This window comes from Procambarus clarkii, chromosome 14 (genome assembly GCF_040958095.1).
Source record: "Procambarus clarkii isolate CNS0578487 chromosome 14, FALCON_Pclarkii_2.0, whole genome shotgun sequence".
Taxonomy (NCBI): Eukaryota; Metazoa; Arthropoda; class Malacostraca; order Decapoda; family Cambaridae; genus Procambarus; species Procambarus clarkii.
Genome location: NC_091163.1, coordinates 39,457,542 through 39,476,188, shown reverse-complemented (window position 1 = coordinate 39,476,188; position 18,647 = coordinate 39,457,542). Strand labels below are relative to the sequence as shown.

At 47.1% G+C, this 18,647-nt stretch overlaps 1 protein-coding gene across 4 annotated transcripts in view; it reads right to left on the bottom strand.

Annotated features, from left to right (window-relative positions):
• Positions 1-4,196: 4,196 nt before the first annotated feature.
• Positions 4,197-18,647, bottom strand: part of Stt3A (catalytic subunit 3A of the oligosaccharyltransferase complex) — a 41,602-nt gene continuing 27,151 nt past the window's right edge. For all 4 annotated transcript variants that reach the window (XM_045762892.2, XM_069324518.1, XM_045762902.2 and 1 more), the window contains exons 9-13: positions 14,319-14,480; positions 13,771-13,959; positions 13,411-13,630; positions 8,592-8,780; positions 4,197-6,140 (exon numbers count right to left, since the gene is read on the bottom strand). In XM_045762892.2, coding sequence (XP_045618848.1) covers positions 5,995-6,140; positions 8,592-8,780; positions 13,411-13,630; positions 13,771-13,959; positions 14,319-14,480 — 906 coding nt within the window. In that variant the 3' untranslated portion in view covers positions 4,197-5,994. The remainder of the gene's footprint in view (positions 6,141-8,591; positions 8,781-13,410; positions 13,631-13,770; positions 13,960-14,318; positions 14,481-18,647) is intronic.

Genomic DNA, 18,647 nt, shown 5'->3' with positions numbered 1-18,647 from the left:
AGACCCCAGGGGTAGAGGGACTGCTGGTGGTGAGAGACCTCAGGGGTAGAGGGACTGCTGGTGGTGAGAGACCCCAGGGGTAGAGGGACTGCTGGTAGTGAGAGACCCCAGGGGTAGAGCGACTGCTGGTGGTGGTGAGACCCCATGGGTAGAGGGACTGCTGGTAGTGAGAGACCCCAGGGGTAGAGGGACTGCTGGTGGTAGTGAGAGACCCCAGGGGTAGAGGGACTGCTGGTGGTAGTGAGAGACCCCAGGGGTAGAGGGACTGCTGGTGGTGGTGAGAGACCCCAGGGGTAGAGGGACTGCTGGTGGTGGTGAGAGACCCCAGGGGTAGAGGGACTGCTGGTGGTAGTGAGAGACCCCAGGGGTAGAGGGACTGCTGGTGGTAGTGAGAGACCCCAGGGGTAGAGGGACTGCTGGTGGTAGTGAGAGACCCCAGGGGTAGAGGGACTGCTGGTGGTAGTGAGAGACCCCAGGGGTAGAGGGACTGCTGGTAGTGAGAGACCCCAGGGGTAGAGGGACTGCTGGTAGTGAGAGACCCCAGGGGTAGAGGGACTGCTGATGGTGGTGAGAGACCCCAGGGGTAGAGGGACTGCTGGTGGTAGTGAGAGACCCCAGGGGTAGAGGGACTGCTGGTGGTAGTGAGAGACCCCAGGGGTAGAGGGGCTGGTGGTAGTGAGAGACCCCAGGGGTAGAGGGGCTGGTGGTAGTGAGAGACCCCAGGGGTAGAGGGGCTGGTGGTAGTGAGAGACCCCAGGGGTAGAGGGACTGCTGGTGGTGGTGAGAGACCCCAGGGGTAGAGGGACTGCTGGTGGTAGTGAGAGACCCCAGGGGTAGACGGGCTGGTGGTGGTGAGAGACCCCAGGGGTAGAGGGGCTGGTGGTAGTGAGAGACCCCAGGGGTAGAGGGACTGCTGGTGGTGAGAGACCCCAGGGGTAGAGGGACTGCTGGTAGTGAGAGACCCCAGGGGTAGAGGGACTGCTGGTGGTGAGAGACCCCAGGGGTAGAGGGACTGCTGGTAGTGAGAGACCCCAGGGGTAGAGGGACTGCTGGTGGTGAGAGACCCCAGGGGTAGAGGGACTGCTGGTAGTGAGAGACCCCAGGGGTAGAGGGGCTGGTGGTGGTGAGAGACCCCAGTGGTAGAGGGGCTGGTGGTAGTGAGAGACCCCAGGGGTAGAGGGACTGCTGGTAGTGAGAGACCCCAGGGGTAGAGGGACTGCTGGTAGTGAGAGACCCCAGGGGTAGAGGGACTGCTGGTGGTGAGAGACCCCAGGGGTAGAGGGACTGCTGGTAGTGAGAGACCCCAGGGGTAGAGGGGCTGGTGGTGGTGAGAGACCCCAGGGGTAGAGGGGCTGGTGGTAGTGAGAGACCCCAGGGGTAGAGGGGCTGGTGGTAGAGAGAGACCTCAGGGGTAGAGGGGCTGGTGGTGGTGAGAGACCCCAGGGGTAGAGGGACTGCTGGTAGTGAGAGACCCCAGGGGTAGAGGGACTGCTGGTAGTGAGAGACCCCAGGGGTAGAGGGACTGCTGGTGGTGAGAGACCCCAGGGGTAGAGGGACTGCTGGTAGTGAGAGACCCCAGGGGTAGAGGGGCTGGTGGTGGTGAGAGACCCCAGTGGTAGAGGGACTGCTGGTGGTAGTGAGAGACCCCAGGGGTAGAGGGGCTGGTGGTGGTGAGAGACCCCAGTGGTAGAGGGACTGCTGGTGGTGGTGAGAGACCCAAGGGGTAGAGGGACTGCTGGTGGTGAGAGACCCCAGGGGTAGAGGGACTGCTGGTGGTGGTGAGAGACCCAAGGGGTAGAGGGACTGCTGGTGGTAGTGAGAGACCCCAGGGGTAGAGGGACTGCTGGTGGTGAGAGACCCCAGGGGTAGAGGGACTGCTGGTGGTGAGAGACCCCAGGGGTAGAGGGACTGCTGGTAGTGAGAGACCCCAGGGGTAGAGCGACTGCTGGTGGTGGTGAGACCCCATGGGTAGAGGGACTGCTGGTAGTGAGAGACCCCAGGGGTAGAGGGACTGCTGGTGGTGAGAGACCCCAGGGGTAGAGGGACTGCTGGTGGTAGTGAGAGACCCCAGGGGTAGAGGGACTGCTGGTGGTGAGAGACCCCAGGGGTAGAGGGACTGCTGGTAGTGAGACCCCAGGGGTAGAGGGACTGCTGGTGGTGAGAGACCCCTGGGGTAGAGGGACTGCTGGTGGTAGTGAGAGACCCCAGGGGTAGAGGGACTGCTGGTGGTGAGAGACCCCAGGGGTAGAGGGACTGCTGGTAGTGAGAGACCCCAGGGGTAGAGGGACTGCTGGTGGTGAGAGACCCCAGGGGTAGAGGGACTGCTGGTGGTAGTGAGAGACCCCAGGGGTAGAGGGACTGCTGGTGGTGGTGAGAGACCCCAGGGGTAGAGGGACTGCTGGTGGTGAGAGACCCCAGGGGTAGAGGGACTGCTGGTGGTGAGAGACCCCAGGGGTAGAGGGACTGCTGGTGGTGAGAGACCCCAGGGGTAGAGGGACTGCTGGTGGTAGTGAGAGACCCCAGGGGTAGAGGGATTGCTGATGGTGAGATACCCCAGGGGTAGAGGGAATGCTGGTAGTGAGAGACCCCAGGGGTAGAGGGACTGCTGGTGGTAGTGAGAGACCCCAGGGGTAGAGGGACTGCTGGTGGTGGTGAGACCCGAGGGGTAGAGGGACTGCTGGTGGTGGTGAGAGACCCCAGGGGTAGAGGGACTGCTGGTAGTGAGAGACCCCAGGGTTAAGAGGGGCTGCTGGTGGTGAGAGACCCCAGGGGTAGAGGGACTGGTGGTAGTGAGAGACCCCAGGGGTAGAGGGACTGTTGGTGGTGAGAGACCCCAGGGGTAGAGGGACTGCTGGTAGTGAGAGACCCCAGGGGTAGAGGGACTGCTGGTAGTGAGAGACCCCAGGGGTAGGGGCTGCTGGTGGTGAGAGACCCCAGGGGTAGAGGGACTGCTGGTAGTGAGAGACCCCAGGGGTAGAGGCACTGCTGGTAGTGAGACCCCAGGGGTAGAGGGACTGCTGGTAGTGAGAGACCCCAGGGGTAGAGGGACTGCTGGTGGTGAGACCCCAGGGGTAGAGGGACTGCTGGTAGTGAGACCCCAGGGGTAGAGGGACTGCTGGTGGTGAGAGACCCCAGGGGTAGAGAGACTGCTGGTAGTGAGAGACCCCAGGGGTAGGGGCTGCTGGTGGTGAGAGACCCCAGGGGTAGAGGGACTGCTGGTGGTGAGAGACCCCAGGGGTAGAGGGACTGCTGGTGGTGAGAGACCCCAGGGGTAGAGGGACTGCTGGTGGTGAGAGACCCCAGGGGTAGAGGGACTGCTGGTGGTGAGAGACCCCAGGGGTAGAGGGACTGCTGGTGGTGAGAGACCCCAGGGGTAGAGGGGCTGCTGGTGGTGAGAGACCCCAGGGGTAGAGGGATTGCTGGTGGTGAGAGACCCCAGGGGTAGAGGGGCTGGTGGCGGTGAGACCCCAGGGGTAGAGGGGCTACTGGTAGTGAGAGACCCCAGGGGTAGAGGGACTGCTGGTGGTGAGAGACCCCAGGGGTAGAGGGACTGCTGGTAGTGAGACACCCCAGGGGTAGAGGGACTGCTGGTAGCGAGACCCCAGGGGTAGAGGGACTGCTGGTGGTGAGACCCCCAGGGGTAGAGGGACTGCTGGTAGTGAGACCCCCAGGGGTAGAGGGACTGCTGGTAGTGAGACCCCAGGGGTAGAGGGACTGCTGGTGGTGGTGAGAGACCCCAGGGGTAGAGGGGCTACTGGTAGTGAGACCCCCAGGGGTAGAGGTGCTGCTGGTAGTGAGACCCCCCCAGGGGTAGAGGGACTGCTGGTGGTGAGACCCTAGGGGACTGCAGGTGTAGCATCCCTGGGAGTCTTGCTTCCCGACTGTCCCTGACGATCATTTGTCCCTGGATAGAATCCTTGGTGAATCAGATACCTTCGATATCGCTTCCCTTGAGCACTTTTGTTTTCGTATTGGCATCCTTAAGGATATTTAGCACCTTCTGATACTCCTGCGACACTGATGATGCTACATAAGTCTCCCTGGCTTGGTGCCTTCTTTTGATAATTATACATTTCCTGGGGGAAAACCTCTCCTGGCAGGATTCCACTCTCAAAACTTAATGTTAGCAACACAAAGGCAAACTAGAACACTTCTCTCTCCAGCATTACATCAGAGAATATAAATAACATGCAACATATGTAAAACTCTTTTATTAAATGCACCAATTAGTGCACTTCTGGAATGCTCTCACACACACCTTACAAAAACTGTCTTCCCCTATTACACCAGGACTGAGGACATTTCAATCATGGAAAAGCAACCTAAATATTTTGTGCCCAACTTTGAACTTAACAAACAGCAATATCCTGCTGTCAAAAAAAAAAAACCCCATCTTCCAAAAATTATGGTACTTTTAGTAACCATTCCTCGAACACACAAAAATCGACTATTGTACACAAAATAATAACTTTCGTTTTGTAGTACAAAAAAATTTAAGTTTTTTATTTTTTAAATACTGTAAATGGCATGGCCAAGTAGTGTAACTGTAGCTATACAACCTAACCTGTTGGGCAACGAGTCACAATAACGTGGCTCAAGATAGTCTTCTGGGAATTTCCTCCCCTTACCCGCTCCTCGCCTTTCTCTTTCTTGCCTTACTAAATTCCCGCACCTCCCTCGCACCCGTCACAATCCTCTTGATAATGGTCCAGGATGGACTGAAACGTTGTTTCCCCCTCATCTTCCGACGGGTAGTTTGGTCATCAACGTAACCTCGTCTTGTCCGAAATATGCAATCTTACCTCAAATATATACCATCTCCAGCCTACACATGTTTAGCTTCGCTTCTTTCTTGTATCTTCCACAAAATCGATAATACAAAAGTTGCCTCTTTTTGGGTGCAACAGTCCAACTGTGTACACTTGACCAATAGTTGCTTTAATAACCATCAATTTTGGAGGACAGGTTAAAACCACCACAGTCATATAGTGCTTCACTGTATGCATAGAGGAGGAGATACATTAAGTAAACAAAATTAAACCATTTTAAAACCATATGCACACTGGAATCACTAGTACGTGTTATACCCATAAGGAAATATTAGAGCCGTACGATGGGGTCCAGTTCCTCAGAGTCAAGTGGGCAGTGCGTGTGCCCGAGGAGTCCAGGGACGTGGGTACGATCCCATCACACAGCCTCGTCGTAAGCCATGTGCCTCCAAATACAACAAATCTTATCTTTTAAACATAGTTATCTTGTGCTTCTGAACATTATAGCTAATGTCCTCAACATCACATACCTTAGAACAAGAGTTTAACAAGCATTTTTAGTTTAATTTTTTCATGGTGAAAAAAATGCACTAATTTTTAGTATGGCAATTTTGAAGAAAAAATTGTGCAATAAAGTTTATATACAAGCCCAATTAAGCATTTCAAGGCCATCATAACACCCTTTAACAGAGAGCAAAAACAACAAAAATTTATTATGAATTAATAATTTCTTCTTTATGAGAATATTCACAGCGGAAATATTTCCATATTTCAAGAACGTATGAATGTCATTACACCATACATGATGCAATCACAATTACACGATATATCTACGTGAAAACACTGAAGTCGTTGAGTGGGACTGAACACACACACACCCTTGAACCCCTCAGCCACTCTCACACCACTAATGACAAGCCCATCGTGGTCCAGTTGGTAGTGCACGTGCCCGAGGAGCTCAGGAAGGCAGGTGGAATCCCAATCATACTGGTCAATGTTTTCTCATAGAATAATTCACAACTCCATAATTATTCTGAGTATATTTACATAACCAGACTGGGAAAATATTCCACAACTTGAGTCATCAGCAAGCACCATCAACAAAGACCTATTGGATCACAAAAATAGGGATCGAAGGTCAATCCAAATACTGCACGGGAACCTGTATCAAAATTACACTACTTAATGTTTACTATTGGTTAATTGACTAATTCAAAGTTTAGCTCTAGGCTCCTCTGTTTGGCAAATCCTTCACTTTGTAAATACGAACAATCCAATGTTCTGTCGTGTACGCTTCTTCCAAAACATCCAATTCAAAATCTTTGTTTCCTATTTCTACATTGCGCACCCTATCATATCCAGGTGGTTTACCTGTAAAGAAAAATGAATATATTAACCTTCACAAAAATTAATTAATACATTTAGCAAATAGAAAAGAAATCAAGAGACAGTAAGCACAGTATAGAGTACTCTATGAGACTAGTGAAAGGTCCACCTAAATTTTGGTTTGCAGGAAACGTATACATAATGTGAGAAGAATAATTCACAACGTGGCTGAAACAAATAACCTAACCCCCACACTCGAAAAGAAAGGAATATGACGACGTTTCAGTTTGACCTGCACCCTTATGTCGTGACATCGCAAGACTGGGAGAGGTAGTCAATATAAGGCAAGAGGGTATGAGGTGAAAGGTATTAGGGCTGTTGAGAACATCGCACAGCCCGGGAGAGACGGAGTGAATCCACCGGAGGGAGACAGAGGTTAAGGTAAAGTGTGATCTCTGACCGTTTTGTTATTGAGGGGTAAATGGACCTTATATTGACACACACTCCCATTCTTGCTTTACGGGTTCGGTAACAGGATTGCCCGTGCCACCTATGGGGTGCCACCTATGGGGTGGCTTAATCTTCATCAATCATCATCAATCCCACTCTTGCTGTCACTATTTGATAACGGTCCAAGATGGAGCCAAATGTTGCTACAATCCTGTCTTTACAGTTAATCAATTTTTTGTAATTAAATTTTCATTTTTGCTCCTCTTGGATAGCAGTGTGGCACTTAAACTTGGCTGCATCGTGACAAGATGCAGTTCGTATCCATAAAATCCACTACTGTTCCAACAAAGCTCTAGTAGGTTATCTTGAGATGATTTCGGGACTTAGCATCCCCACGGCCCGGTCGGCCTCCTTTTTGTTACACCCCCCCGGGAAGTAACCCGTAACAGCTGTCTAACTCCCAGGTACCTATTTTCTGCTAGGTAACAGGGGCATCGGTGTGAAAGAAACTGTCCCCTGCAAGGAAACGCCCAAGGATGGCCAGCACTTGCCTTGAAGCAGAATGGCAGGCCATGTCTGAAAGACCCAGAACACTGTTGTCCAGCTGGACATCAGCAAGTGAACTGAACAGGGATCATGGCTGCATGTGGATGCTGGCCCACCTGGTGGTGGCATTCGTTACTACGAGGTTTGACACCGATTTTGAATGTTTCTCTTGTTTCGTGCCAATCATTTGTAGAGTTATTTTGAGGCTAATGTCTTTGTTTTGAGGCTGTTGTCTTTGTTTTGAGGCTGTTGTCTTTGTTTTGAGGCTGTTGTCTTTGTTTTGAGGCTGTTGTCTTTGTTTTGAGGCTGTTGTCTTTGTCATCCCTCCAGTTGTCTCCAGTTATGTCAAAATAACAGTAAAATAACAACGTACTGGAGCGAACGACATGGAAGAAAATGAAGAATAGAACCAGTGAAGAGCAGAGGTGCCATAGGCACAATCAGAGAACACTGTATAAACATCAGAGGTCCGCGGTTGTTCAACGTCCTCCCAGCGAGCATAAGAAATATTGCCGGAACAACCGTGGACATCTTCAAGAGGAAACTAGATTGTTTCCTCCAAGGAGTGCCGGACCAACCGGGCTGTGGTGGGTACGTGGGCCTGTGGGCCGCTCCAAGCAACAGCCTGGTGGACCAAACTCTCACAAGCCAAGCCTGGCCTCGGGCCGGGCTTGGGCAGTAGAACAACTCCCAAAACCCCATCAAACAGGTATCAACCAGGCTATAAAGCTTCAATGACTTTCCGGGTGCTTTCCCGATGCTTTCTGGTGTGGTGGCAAATTGTCACTCGCTCTGCACCTGTGCTAGGGGTGGCCAGGTCTTGGCTCTGGTAGCCAGTAGGCCAAGCACAACTCCTGCACCTCATGTGACCCACCTGCACGGACAAATCTCGAGAGAGCTTCAGGGAGCCATTGGGGCTTCCCCAGAATAGAAATGTGAAAGGTAAAGTAAATAATAGAGCTCCGGCCTCTCACGAGTGGGGTTCACAGTTCGAGTCTCCTAGAGCCCAGGTGCATGAAATGTGAAAGGTCAGTTTAAAGACATACTAAATAGTGAAGGGATCAGAAGCAGGTGCAAGTATTGAAGAGGTGGTATGAAAGTTATTAGCTTTGAGTTATTAATTATGCTATGTTACTTTACTAATTGGTTACTAATTAGCTATGAAACATGCCCAAAATAGTGTGTTAATGGTTTTATGAGAATTTATCAACAAAACGCTAAAATCTACACAACATATCCTATTGTAATTTTGTATACTGTATATACAGTATGTAAATAAATAAATACAATAAAAAGCATCATAAGCATGCTAAGTTTAAAATGCAATAACATAGATACAAATAACCCAACGCTCATTCAGGAAATGACAGCGACGACTTATTACGGGGCGAAGACGACCCGAAACGGTCACTTTCGTTTCGTTTGAGAGGGCTGGGTTATATATTTCACTTCCATTACTGCAACTTATTCTCAAGCTACGAATACAAAAGCAATCCTTACCTCCTTCGGTGTAGACTTGGCCAAACCTATAGTAGCACATCTTGTACATGAGGCAGTTCAACAGTGTGGGCGAGCCCTCTTTATCCACACGGAACTCCCCAGCAGGAGTGTAATAGTCGTGTTCCTTTATGTGACCGCCCTTCTCGGTGCTTCCTCCAATACGTACCATCCACAAGAATTTGTTGATATCTGACGATTGAAAATGACATGTAAATATGTAATACTGTATACATTATTGTACCTTTGAGCAAATATGAAGGTACTTTTCTAGTCTATCAATTGATTACTGTTCACAAAATATAAGAACTTCCGATACATTATTGCTTGTAAGGATATCTTATACAATGACAAATGACAAGATGCACCGTTATATGCATTAAGCTGCAGGTAGGCCAGTAATTTTATACTAAACATTGTACATTAGCCTCAACACGCTGCCATTGTCATTTCAAATTTTCATCATTATTGTCGTTTTTTTAACAATGACGTAAACAAGGTTATAATACATAAACGTGGAAGTAACGGAGTTCAAAAAGATCAGCCCAAAAATGCCACTACGGGTATCATTTAATAATTGGTTACCATGTGATGGGGTTTATTGTAGTGACGTGCAGTCATCATCAAATAGTGACTTGCACTTTACCATCAGTGTTTGAAGCTATGACAGGATGACATTCCCAGACAAGCGCAGCAGAGGCGTGGCTTGTAACACTGAGCTGTGTTGAGAATGCAATATCTAGGTGTACCTATACAGTGTACTGTAGGTCTCCTTACACTAGTCATTCACTGTTGGTCAATAAAGTGTACATAAATTGCATTATTCAACACTCTGCAAATAATTGTTAAGTTCAGCAATGAACATAAAAATCCTCCAAGTTGAACATTTGAGTCTTCGCTCCCGCACAACCGTCTCGGCACACAGGCATCTGGCGCCGACAGACACAGTGACTCAGCCACCTAGCTTCCTTATACACCTCATAAAAAAAATCTGGACAACTGAAAATCTATATAACCAAAAATCTGGATAAAATACAGTACTGTATCTGGATAACAAAATCTGGGTTACTAAAGAAAAGAGCACGTCATTAGGGCAAAGTTGGATATCTCTTGACCTCGACACTTTTTAACTTGTAAATTTGTCCAGGTTTTCTTAATCAATTCTTGCACTAATAAGAGTATCATTTCTTAAATCTTACACTTTATTTAAGGTGCTATGTCATGGATATGTACACGGTGCAAGTATATCCCCCAGTGACCTACTGACCTTCTCCAAGATGGAACCCACAACAGTTTAGACTAGCTCCTGTGTACCTATTTACTGCTAAGTAAACAGAACCACTAAGTGTAAGGTCCCACCCAAGGCCAACTACCGACCTTCCTCAGGACACAGCCTAAAGCGTGCCAAACCCCTGGTCACCTGTCAGGGAGCCGGTCGGTCGAGCGGACAGCACACTGGACTTGTGATCCTGTGGTCCCGGGCGCCGGCGAGAAACAATGGGCAGAGTTTCTTTCACCCTATGCCCCTGTTACCTAGCAGTAAAATAGGTACCTGGGTGTTAGTCAGCTGTCACGGGCTGCTTCCTGGGGGTGGAGGCCTGGTCGAGGACCGGGCCGCGGGGACACTTAAACCCCGAAAAATCTTCAAGATAACCTACTTTACTACTAGTTAAACAGAAGCATCAGGTGAACAGCAACATGCTCAAATGTTTCTGTTCTGCCTGGGATTAAACTTGGGTCACCCGGTTGTGAGCATGATGATACAGACCGTTGTGACGGCAGACAACATTTTGCAATCACTGACCAACGTATGACCACTTTTAAGTATGATTCAAGTTTGCTGCTATTTACTGCACAACACACTTGAATACTTTTATATTTATCATACTTGATTAATCAAAAGATAATAGTGTGGATGGGTTGATGATGATAAATAAATGAGAGGGGGGATGGAAGGGTCATTCTCGGAGAGTAACCTGTCCCCCTTGCTGAACGCACAACATATTTTTCGCAATTGACCGACCCCAACGGAAAAATTGCAGTGGTTTAGAGAAATAACAAACAGCTGAAATATTGACAATTCATGGGAATAATGAGCATCTGCTGCAGAAGGTCACGTGGGCAGCATACATTGTCACATTTGGTAAGGCTAAACCACTGAATTTTTGTTAATGAGGAGAAATTGAGAGAACAACCTTGAGTGACACAGATGGCCATCACTCAAGTCATCTACCTTTAAAAAACTAACATTGAATGTAATAAAATGTCATTTTCTGGGTGAACCCCAGAGGCTTCCCTGAGCTTACCGGGCTGATATGTATGTATTAAACCGTGGCATCAGTCAATGGAGTTCTTGCCTACCGGGAACCATGAGCCAGAATCTGGTCACCCTCAGAGAGGCACGAGGAGCAATGGCCTATGGAAACCTCCATGTATTTGGAAGCATTCTATGTCTGCCATCGACCAGAGTTTGGTACCCAGAAAGGTAGGCGCAACAAAACAAACCCCACATGGTAGAAATTGTTACCTAAAAACCGAACAGGGAGGCAGAACTCCCAAACTAAAACAAGCAAACGTTACTAACATTGTAGCGCAGATCGACCATGCAGCCACCCCGGGAAGGGGGCATAACCCACTACGAGGGCACCAACACTTAAGCGGGTTCAAACAGGGCCCAGGCCCTGCCAAGTCGACTCCTTCCCAGCCCTGAGATCCTCCATGCCAGGACCAGGGGCAGAGTCATCCTCCACACACTCTGCCCCTAAAGAAAACGCAGAGTCCTGGAAAAACGCTGAGAAAAATGAGGTTCGCTGATAAGACCCAGACGCCTCGGTGGGAAGAGTAGGCTCGAATGCCTCAATCACCAACCCGGGTGGATCAGTCCCCGAAGCCGCCCGAGTCTCACTACCATTTAAACCCTGCCCCGATTCTGAAACTCTCAGACGTTTGGAAGATGTGAGCAAGGGGAAGGGGTCACACTGAACGAACACCACCAAACAGGGAAGATTAGGAAGCGCAGACGAAACCAAAGTTGAAGCGACAAATGCCCCCAAGTCTGGGTCCCTATAACCCAAGCAAGGCAGCCTCGGGGCATCCGGACAAGTAACCAACCTAGCGTGCTGCAGCAACGGATATCTAGCATGCAACACCGAAGTCACCTATACCCAAACATCAATATCACTAGAATGGGTAAACTGGAGTACAAGCAAGGAACAGGACTCGCAAGACTCCGGGTCAAAGGTGTTATTGATCCAGCTGGCTGCATGGTAGACAAAACTGGTGTCACCCTGAGATAAGGAGACAGAGCAACCGTCAAACTCACACTCAGCGAGTTGAAACACAGAGGATGCATCCATAGATCCAAAGAGCCCCAATGGGGTTTTCCAGGGCCCTGAGACTGACTGCTAAGGGGGAAGCCCAGGCAAGGTATTACTAACCGGTTGGGCCCACACTACCAAGAAAACTTCTAAAAACCTGAATCCCTGTGATGTGTACAAGCACGGGGGCCTAGCAGAGGACCACCAATATAACAGAAGGTGGATAAACCAAGGGGCAGGCCACCACCAAGCAAAATAAAGACAAATAATATCCCGCAAAAGCACAACATCCCCAGGAAGAACAGAACTGGCCCTGTGTACAATGGGAGACAAGCTGGACAATACCTTGTGCCCCTACCAGCAATGATACCATTCCCCATCCAAGGCCAAACAGCGGCTACAAAACACCCCAGCTGGCCCCAAGGGCGGGCAATTGTTGAGCAGCAAAACACCCCTACGAAAATACTGCCCTTACGCCTTGCCCCAAGGCGCAAGGGCAGTACTTACAGGGGCACCTAGGGAAGATGGCCTTAAGTGCATGTAGCCCCATTACTGATCAGTTACTCATGGCCTGTGCACCACACACTGCAGAAATACACCAAAAGGCACAAAACTGCAAGGAGTCAAGAGGCCACAGTTGATGACCACCACAGTCCACATCAGGCGCTGGAGCGGCCGGTGCGGGGGGTCCGAGGCTGCACAGACAATCAGGGCAACAGGGTTAGTGACATTTGCTTGTTTTAGTTTGACAGTTCTGCCTCCCTGTTCGGTTTTAGGTAGTAATTTTTACCATGTGGGGTTTGTTTTGTTATGCCTATCTTTCTGGGTGCCAAACCCCCAGTCGATGACAGACATAGAATGCTTCCAAACACATCGGGGTTTCCATAGGCCATTGCTCCTCATGCCTCTCTGAGGGGCCAGGTTCTGGCTTGTGGTCCCCGGTAGGCAAGAACTCCATTGACTGATGCCACGGTCTAATACATTTATATGAGCCCGGTAAGCTCCAGGGAGCCATAGGGACTCCCCACAGAAACTCCTTATTAGCTCACTAACATATCCCATTGTATCAACTAATACTGTATATCGTATTTTTTCTCTTGGCTTTGCTGCAAGTGGAAGCCAATGTCAACACGTTCCCTGCATTTTTTAAGCCAAGATGGCAAGATGTATAATATTTTAAGTACGATAAAACATTATGGGAGAGAATTCATTTGTATGGCTAGGAATGCTTAAAAAATAACAGGCCGAGTCAGAGGGAAGCATGTAGGTAACGCTATAATATGCTCTGCAGCCGGAACCGAGATCATACAGTTGGACTTATCATAAATACGGAGGTCAAACAGCATGATGGCGGGTAATAGGAGTTTATTACACAAAGGCTCAAAAAGCTTTTGATTAGTAGGTAAGAATTTTGCTTTTTGCTTTTTTTTAAGCTGAAGCTTAAATACTATACAGTATTGAATTAAAAAAAAATACTCAAGAACCGCTATTATATATATATTTACCATCGGAAGAATAGCCCGTCAGTCCTCCAAAGATGACCAAGACGTAATCTACATCAAGTTCTCTCATTATCTCGTAAGCTTTGTCTTCCGTGCTGGCCATGGCTTGACCAACACGGGATATGTGTGTATTGTTCCAAGTATTATTGTCCACCAGGATAGTTCGGTTGGCCATGGCTGTTATCTGATATCCATAATCCCACCAAGACATCACTTTAGCATCCTGCAAAACAAGAAAAAAATGACAAGAGCTTAGCATAATTACTTAATGAAACTGTATAGCAAAGAAATTCAAGGGTGTCAATATCCGATAAATTTTCAACTAGACGTAGACAAGGCAACACAACTCCAACGGCTACAAACTTCGGGGGTATTGTGACGCAGCCAGTAATAGGCCTCCCTGAAGTCGTCAAATATGATTCTGGAGCCATCATGACCACGTGCAGAAAGAACAATTGATGGGGAGCTGTACGCTTCTGAAGTTACCCAGGTGCAATGCAGTGTGTACATCACCAAAAATACCGACATTACACACACAAAAAATGTGGCGATCTGTAAGGAAAAAACAAGAAAGACATAAATTTCCATCTAGTTGTCGTGCAATGTTTAGATGCAATATGCCATATGTAATATGCTTTAGACATAATATGTAAATGTAATATGTAAAACGTATTTCAAACTGTTTATTAAAATCAATATTAATGCATAATTTCATATACTGTATAATATACAATAACAATACATCAATAATGCAAATACAAAACTTCTAATTTAAATTATTTAATTTTTGAACAAAAAACCAGTATTGAATGTAATGAAACGCCAGTTTCTGGGTGAGCCCCGGAGGCTCCCCGACTTCAGGGAGCCGACGGGGCTCTCCATATAAATTGTATTTTAACAATCAAACTCACCTCGCTTCTCATAAAATAATTGCCTTCAAACTTGGCTTTCTTTTTCTCCGTCTTGACCTCATCAATTTGCTTCATGTATGTGGAAAGCATCGAAGACACGGCAATACCCGACAAGATACACATCACTGGAGCCAACACCAGCATCAGACGCACCATCACACCCTGCAATTTTACACTAACTTTAGCTGTACTAATAAAATAAAGACAAACTACATTTTGTGACCAGAATAGATGTGTTATTTTACTGAATTAGGCTTTTAACCCTTGTGCTGCTCAGGGCTAATTAGCATGTCACCCACAAGCGCATAAAAAAAAAAAAACCTTCTAAACATGTTAATGTGTGTTCTCTGATCATGGGAAAAATAAAATCATAAGTGGCATATATTGCCCGCTATAGGGCGGTGAAGTCTGACAAAAAACAGGCACTGACTCAGCGTGCGTCCCAGATGGCCTGTTGCTCCCCAGCTGTCAGGCAGGAGTGGCCACAAAGAAATAATTACCTAATTATTTCAATGTCCGATTGATTTTTTGTAGTTTTTTGCTGTAATATTATTCAATAGTGTGTAGTGTGATATATTTATATAATAAAATGAGTGAATCATCGCTGTACTCAAAAATATGGTGAGCATATTGTTGATTCAATTATTATGTTCATCAAACAGTGAACAAATACTTTGTCGGTTATTACACTATATACACAGGTTATATATAAGTATCTGCATGTTTTGTTCACCATAACGAACCACTAAGTTCGTATTATGAGTCAAAAAACAATGAGGAGTGACCGCCACACACCAGCCAGCCACTCGCTGCCACTCACTCCCTCAACACCTCACTCTCCCACATTCTCCTCCCACCATACTGTTTTTGCTTTTATTCACTATATACAGATGTTATATATAAGTATCTACATGTTTTGTTCACCACAACTGTACAACTAAGTTGATATAGTTAGCTCAGGCACTAAGAGACGTCGCTACACACAGTCAGCTGGCGGCTGCTTCCCTCACACATTCAAGGTCAGACGCACTAAAATTTCACCCCTGTTTGTGGTGTTATTGCCCTATATACAGACGTTATATATAAGTATCTACATGTTTTGTTCACCATAACTGTTCAACTAAGCCGGTATAGTGCCCAAAGAGCATAGTGGCCACCCCTACCAACATGACAAATCATGCAGATGTTGCCACACCCATCACCAAAATGGCTTCTCCCCCACACACTCCTTTTGCTGTTATTACACTGTATATACACGTTATATCTAAGTATCTATATTTGTGTTCACCATAACGAACCACTAAGTTGGTATGCTGAGTGGCAGTGGCAGCCCGCCACTGGCTGCCACTCCCTCCCTCCCTCACCTCACCTGACTCGCCACCATTCTCCTCCCACCATACTGTTTTTGCTTTTATATACAGACGTTATATACAAGTATCTGCATGTTTTGTTTACCATAGCAAACAACTAAGCTGGTATAGTGATTCCAGACAGTAAAAGGTTGTCACACAGAGTCAGCAGACAACGCTACCTCCCTCCCCACCAACATTACTCCTCCCACTACAGCACTAATTATCACAACAATCCTGCTATTATCAAAATCCTGGTCATTTTTATCACAGTCAGGGGTTTTCTGTAATAATATCATCGCTAAATAATAACATGAACATGTATATTATGGCATTTTTAGGCGATGCTGTGGTCACAAGCTGAACAGCAGTGCTGTGAGCTCATGCTGCGTGCATCAGGCTTGGTGGCTCACTCAATACTGAGCCCCTCACACCCGAGAATTTGGTCCACGATTTTTTTTTAAATGGCGTCTGTTTACAAGAGCCCTGATGAAGGTGAGATGAACCCCGTGTATCCGCGGGCCGTTTAAATCTTGCGTAGTACTCCAATACATCATATGATGGGATGCACATTTTATAGCAAGTCACTCAACCCATCATATGATGTGTTGCGCAACTTAAGGGTTAAAGTACTGAACAGTGGAATCTTGGTTTTCGAATGTCTGTTTTCAAATCTTTTGTACTAACAAATTAACCAAAAGTATTTTATTTAAGTATTCAAAGAAAATTAGAAGTGTGGAATTTTCCCCTGAAGAAAACGAGGATATAATTGCCACGTCACCAAATTAAATTCACTAGTTAATATTATTGAGAAGTCTTCATAAAACATCATCAGTCTCTGGACTGCAAACATCATAATTAAATTTATTCCAGGAAACTGTTATCAGTACTAAAACAAATTAAATATATAAATCCTCTTTCCACTTTCCACTGCTGGAGGGAGAGAGAAGACGCCATAATTATACCATTAACAAAAGTCTCGTCTAGGAGCACATCGGAAACCTCCGCAAATGTTACCCGCTAGATGCAGTGTTGTGGGACGTCCAAATCTCCCATCATCAACACATTTTTGCTAGCCAATAAGGGAAGTGTTCTGTACCCGATAACCCGTTTAATCTAGTTATTTCTGGCCAGTAATATAGATTAGGGAAGACCGGCGAGGACACGAAGTCAGCAACCAAAAGGGTAAAATCACTAAGTAAATAGACTAATCATTTTCCTTGATATAGCCGTTATATATTGGTTACCATTATTACCATGTGCCTTTCTGATGGGTAAAATTGAAGGGGAAGAAGACATTAGCAGCAGCTACCTGGTACAACACGTGACGTGTGACGATGCTAGCCTAACCCACCATCACTTCTTATCAGAGTATCAGTTCTTATCAGAGTATCAGTTCGCGTGATCTTTCGTGTTCATATCTGCTTGACCAGGCCACATTCTACAATACAAGTAAGCTGTATTTGTATAAATGAAGCATTGAGTCGTCGCCGAGCGAAAGTGTTAATACTAACCACTGTAGTCTAACACATTAACAATTACTGTAACCACGTGATTATCTGGGATTCGAACATCCGGAAAACGCCCTTATACGGCCAAAATCGTGACAGGATAAAGTTATCAATATCCGGCCAAAATAGCCATGGGAGCCGGATAAAGGCTGGTTTAGCCGGATATTTATTGAATTGTCTGGATATGAAAGCCATGGGGCGGGTCGTACCATATTAATCCCGTCTGCCTGTAGCTCTAGACGCATGGTGGAGGAGGGGGTGGGGTGGGTGGGTGGTGTCGGGAGGGTGGGAAGGAAGCGTCGGGAGGGACCACCTGGGTACAGGAATTACCATTAATTTTAGAACAATTCATCATAGCCAAAACCAAATGAAATAAGTACTAGTAATTATGTAATAACAAATATACAGTATAAGTTTACAAAAAACAATGTGCACAGGCTGAAGTTTCCTTCAAAAATATTGTGAGTGTTTCCTCCTGGCGGCCTACGTAACGTGCTATAGCTGCCCCACCCCAAGTGGACCCGTCCAACACTGGTCAACCCATGTGCTCCCGTCCCTCGTGTTATACACAGTGCTGCGCCATTAGTGAAATATTTTTTTAAATAACTTTTTTATTTTCATAGTAACTTTGAACATTTTTGGCCAAGACTATGTCTGGTAGCAGCATCAATCCCATTCTGGAGGTGTTAAGAGGAGGAAGGTTGTCCTAACAATTAAAGACAAGTTACGTGTTGCTCAACCAGTGAGGCCTCACAGGCAAGCCAAGCGCCTTCAACAAGTGAGGCGTCACAGGCAAGCCAAGCACCTTCAACAAGTGAGGCGTCACAGGCAAGCCAAGCGCCTTCAACAAGTGAGGGCATGCAAGCGCTTCAACAAGTGAGGCACATGCAAGCGCCTTCAACAAGTGAGGCCTCACAGGCAAGCCAAGTGCCTTTAACAAGTGAGGGCATGCAAGCGCCTTCAACAAGTGAGGCTTCACAGGCAAGCCAAGCGCCTTCAACAAGTGAGGCACATGCAAACGCCTTCAACAAGTGAGGCCTCACAGGCAAGCCAAGTGCCTTTAACAAGTGAGGGCATGCAAGCGCCTTCAACAAGTGAGGCTTCACAGGCAAGCCAAGCCCGGGAAACACAAACCGAAACTGTCTCTATTTTCCGCTTGTTACAACTTGTAATAAAGTTGTTACATCTTGGCTTAACGTGTTTATGACGTATTAGAACGTTGTTACAACTTGCTATATAAGTTGTTATAACTGGTTAGGAGGTGTTAAAACTTGTTCGAACATTGTACCAACGTCGTAGTTTCGGTGTGTGTTTGGCGGGAGCGCCTTCAACAAGTGAGGCACATGCAAGCGCCTTCAACAAGTGAAGCCTCACAGGCAAGCCAAGTGCCTTCAACCAGTGAGGCTTCAGCAGCTGGCAGTCAAAACTAACTTTCCTTAATGAACTGTACAGTAATTTTAAGTGCTAAT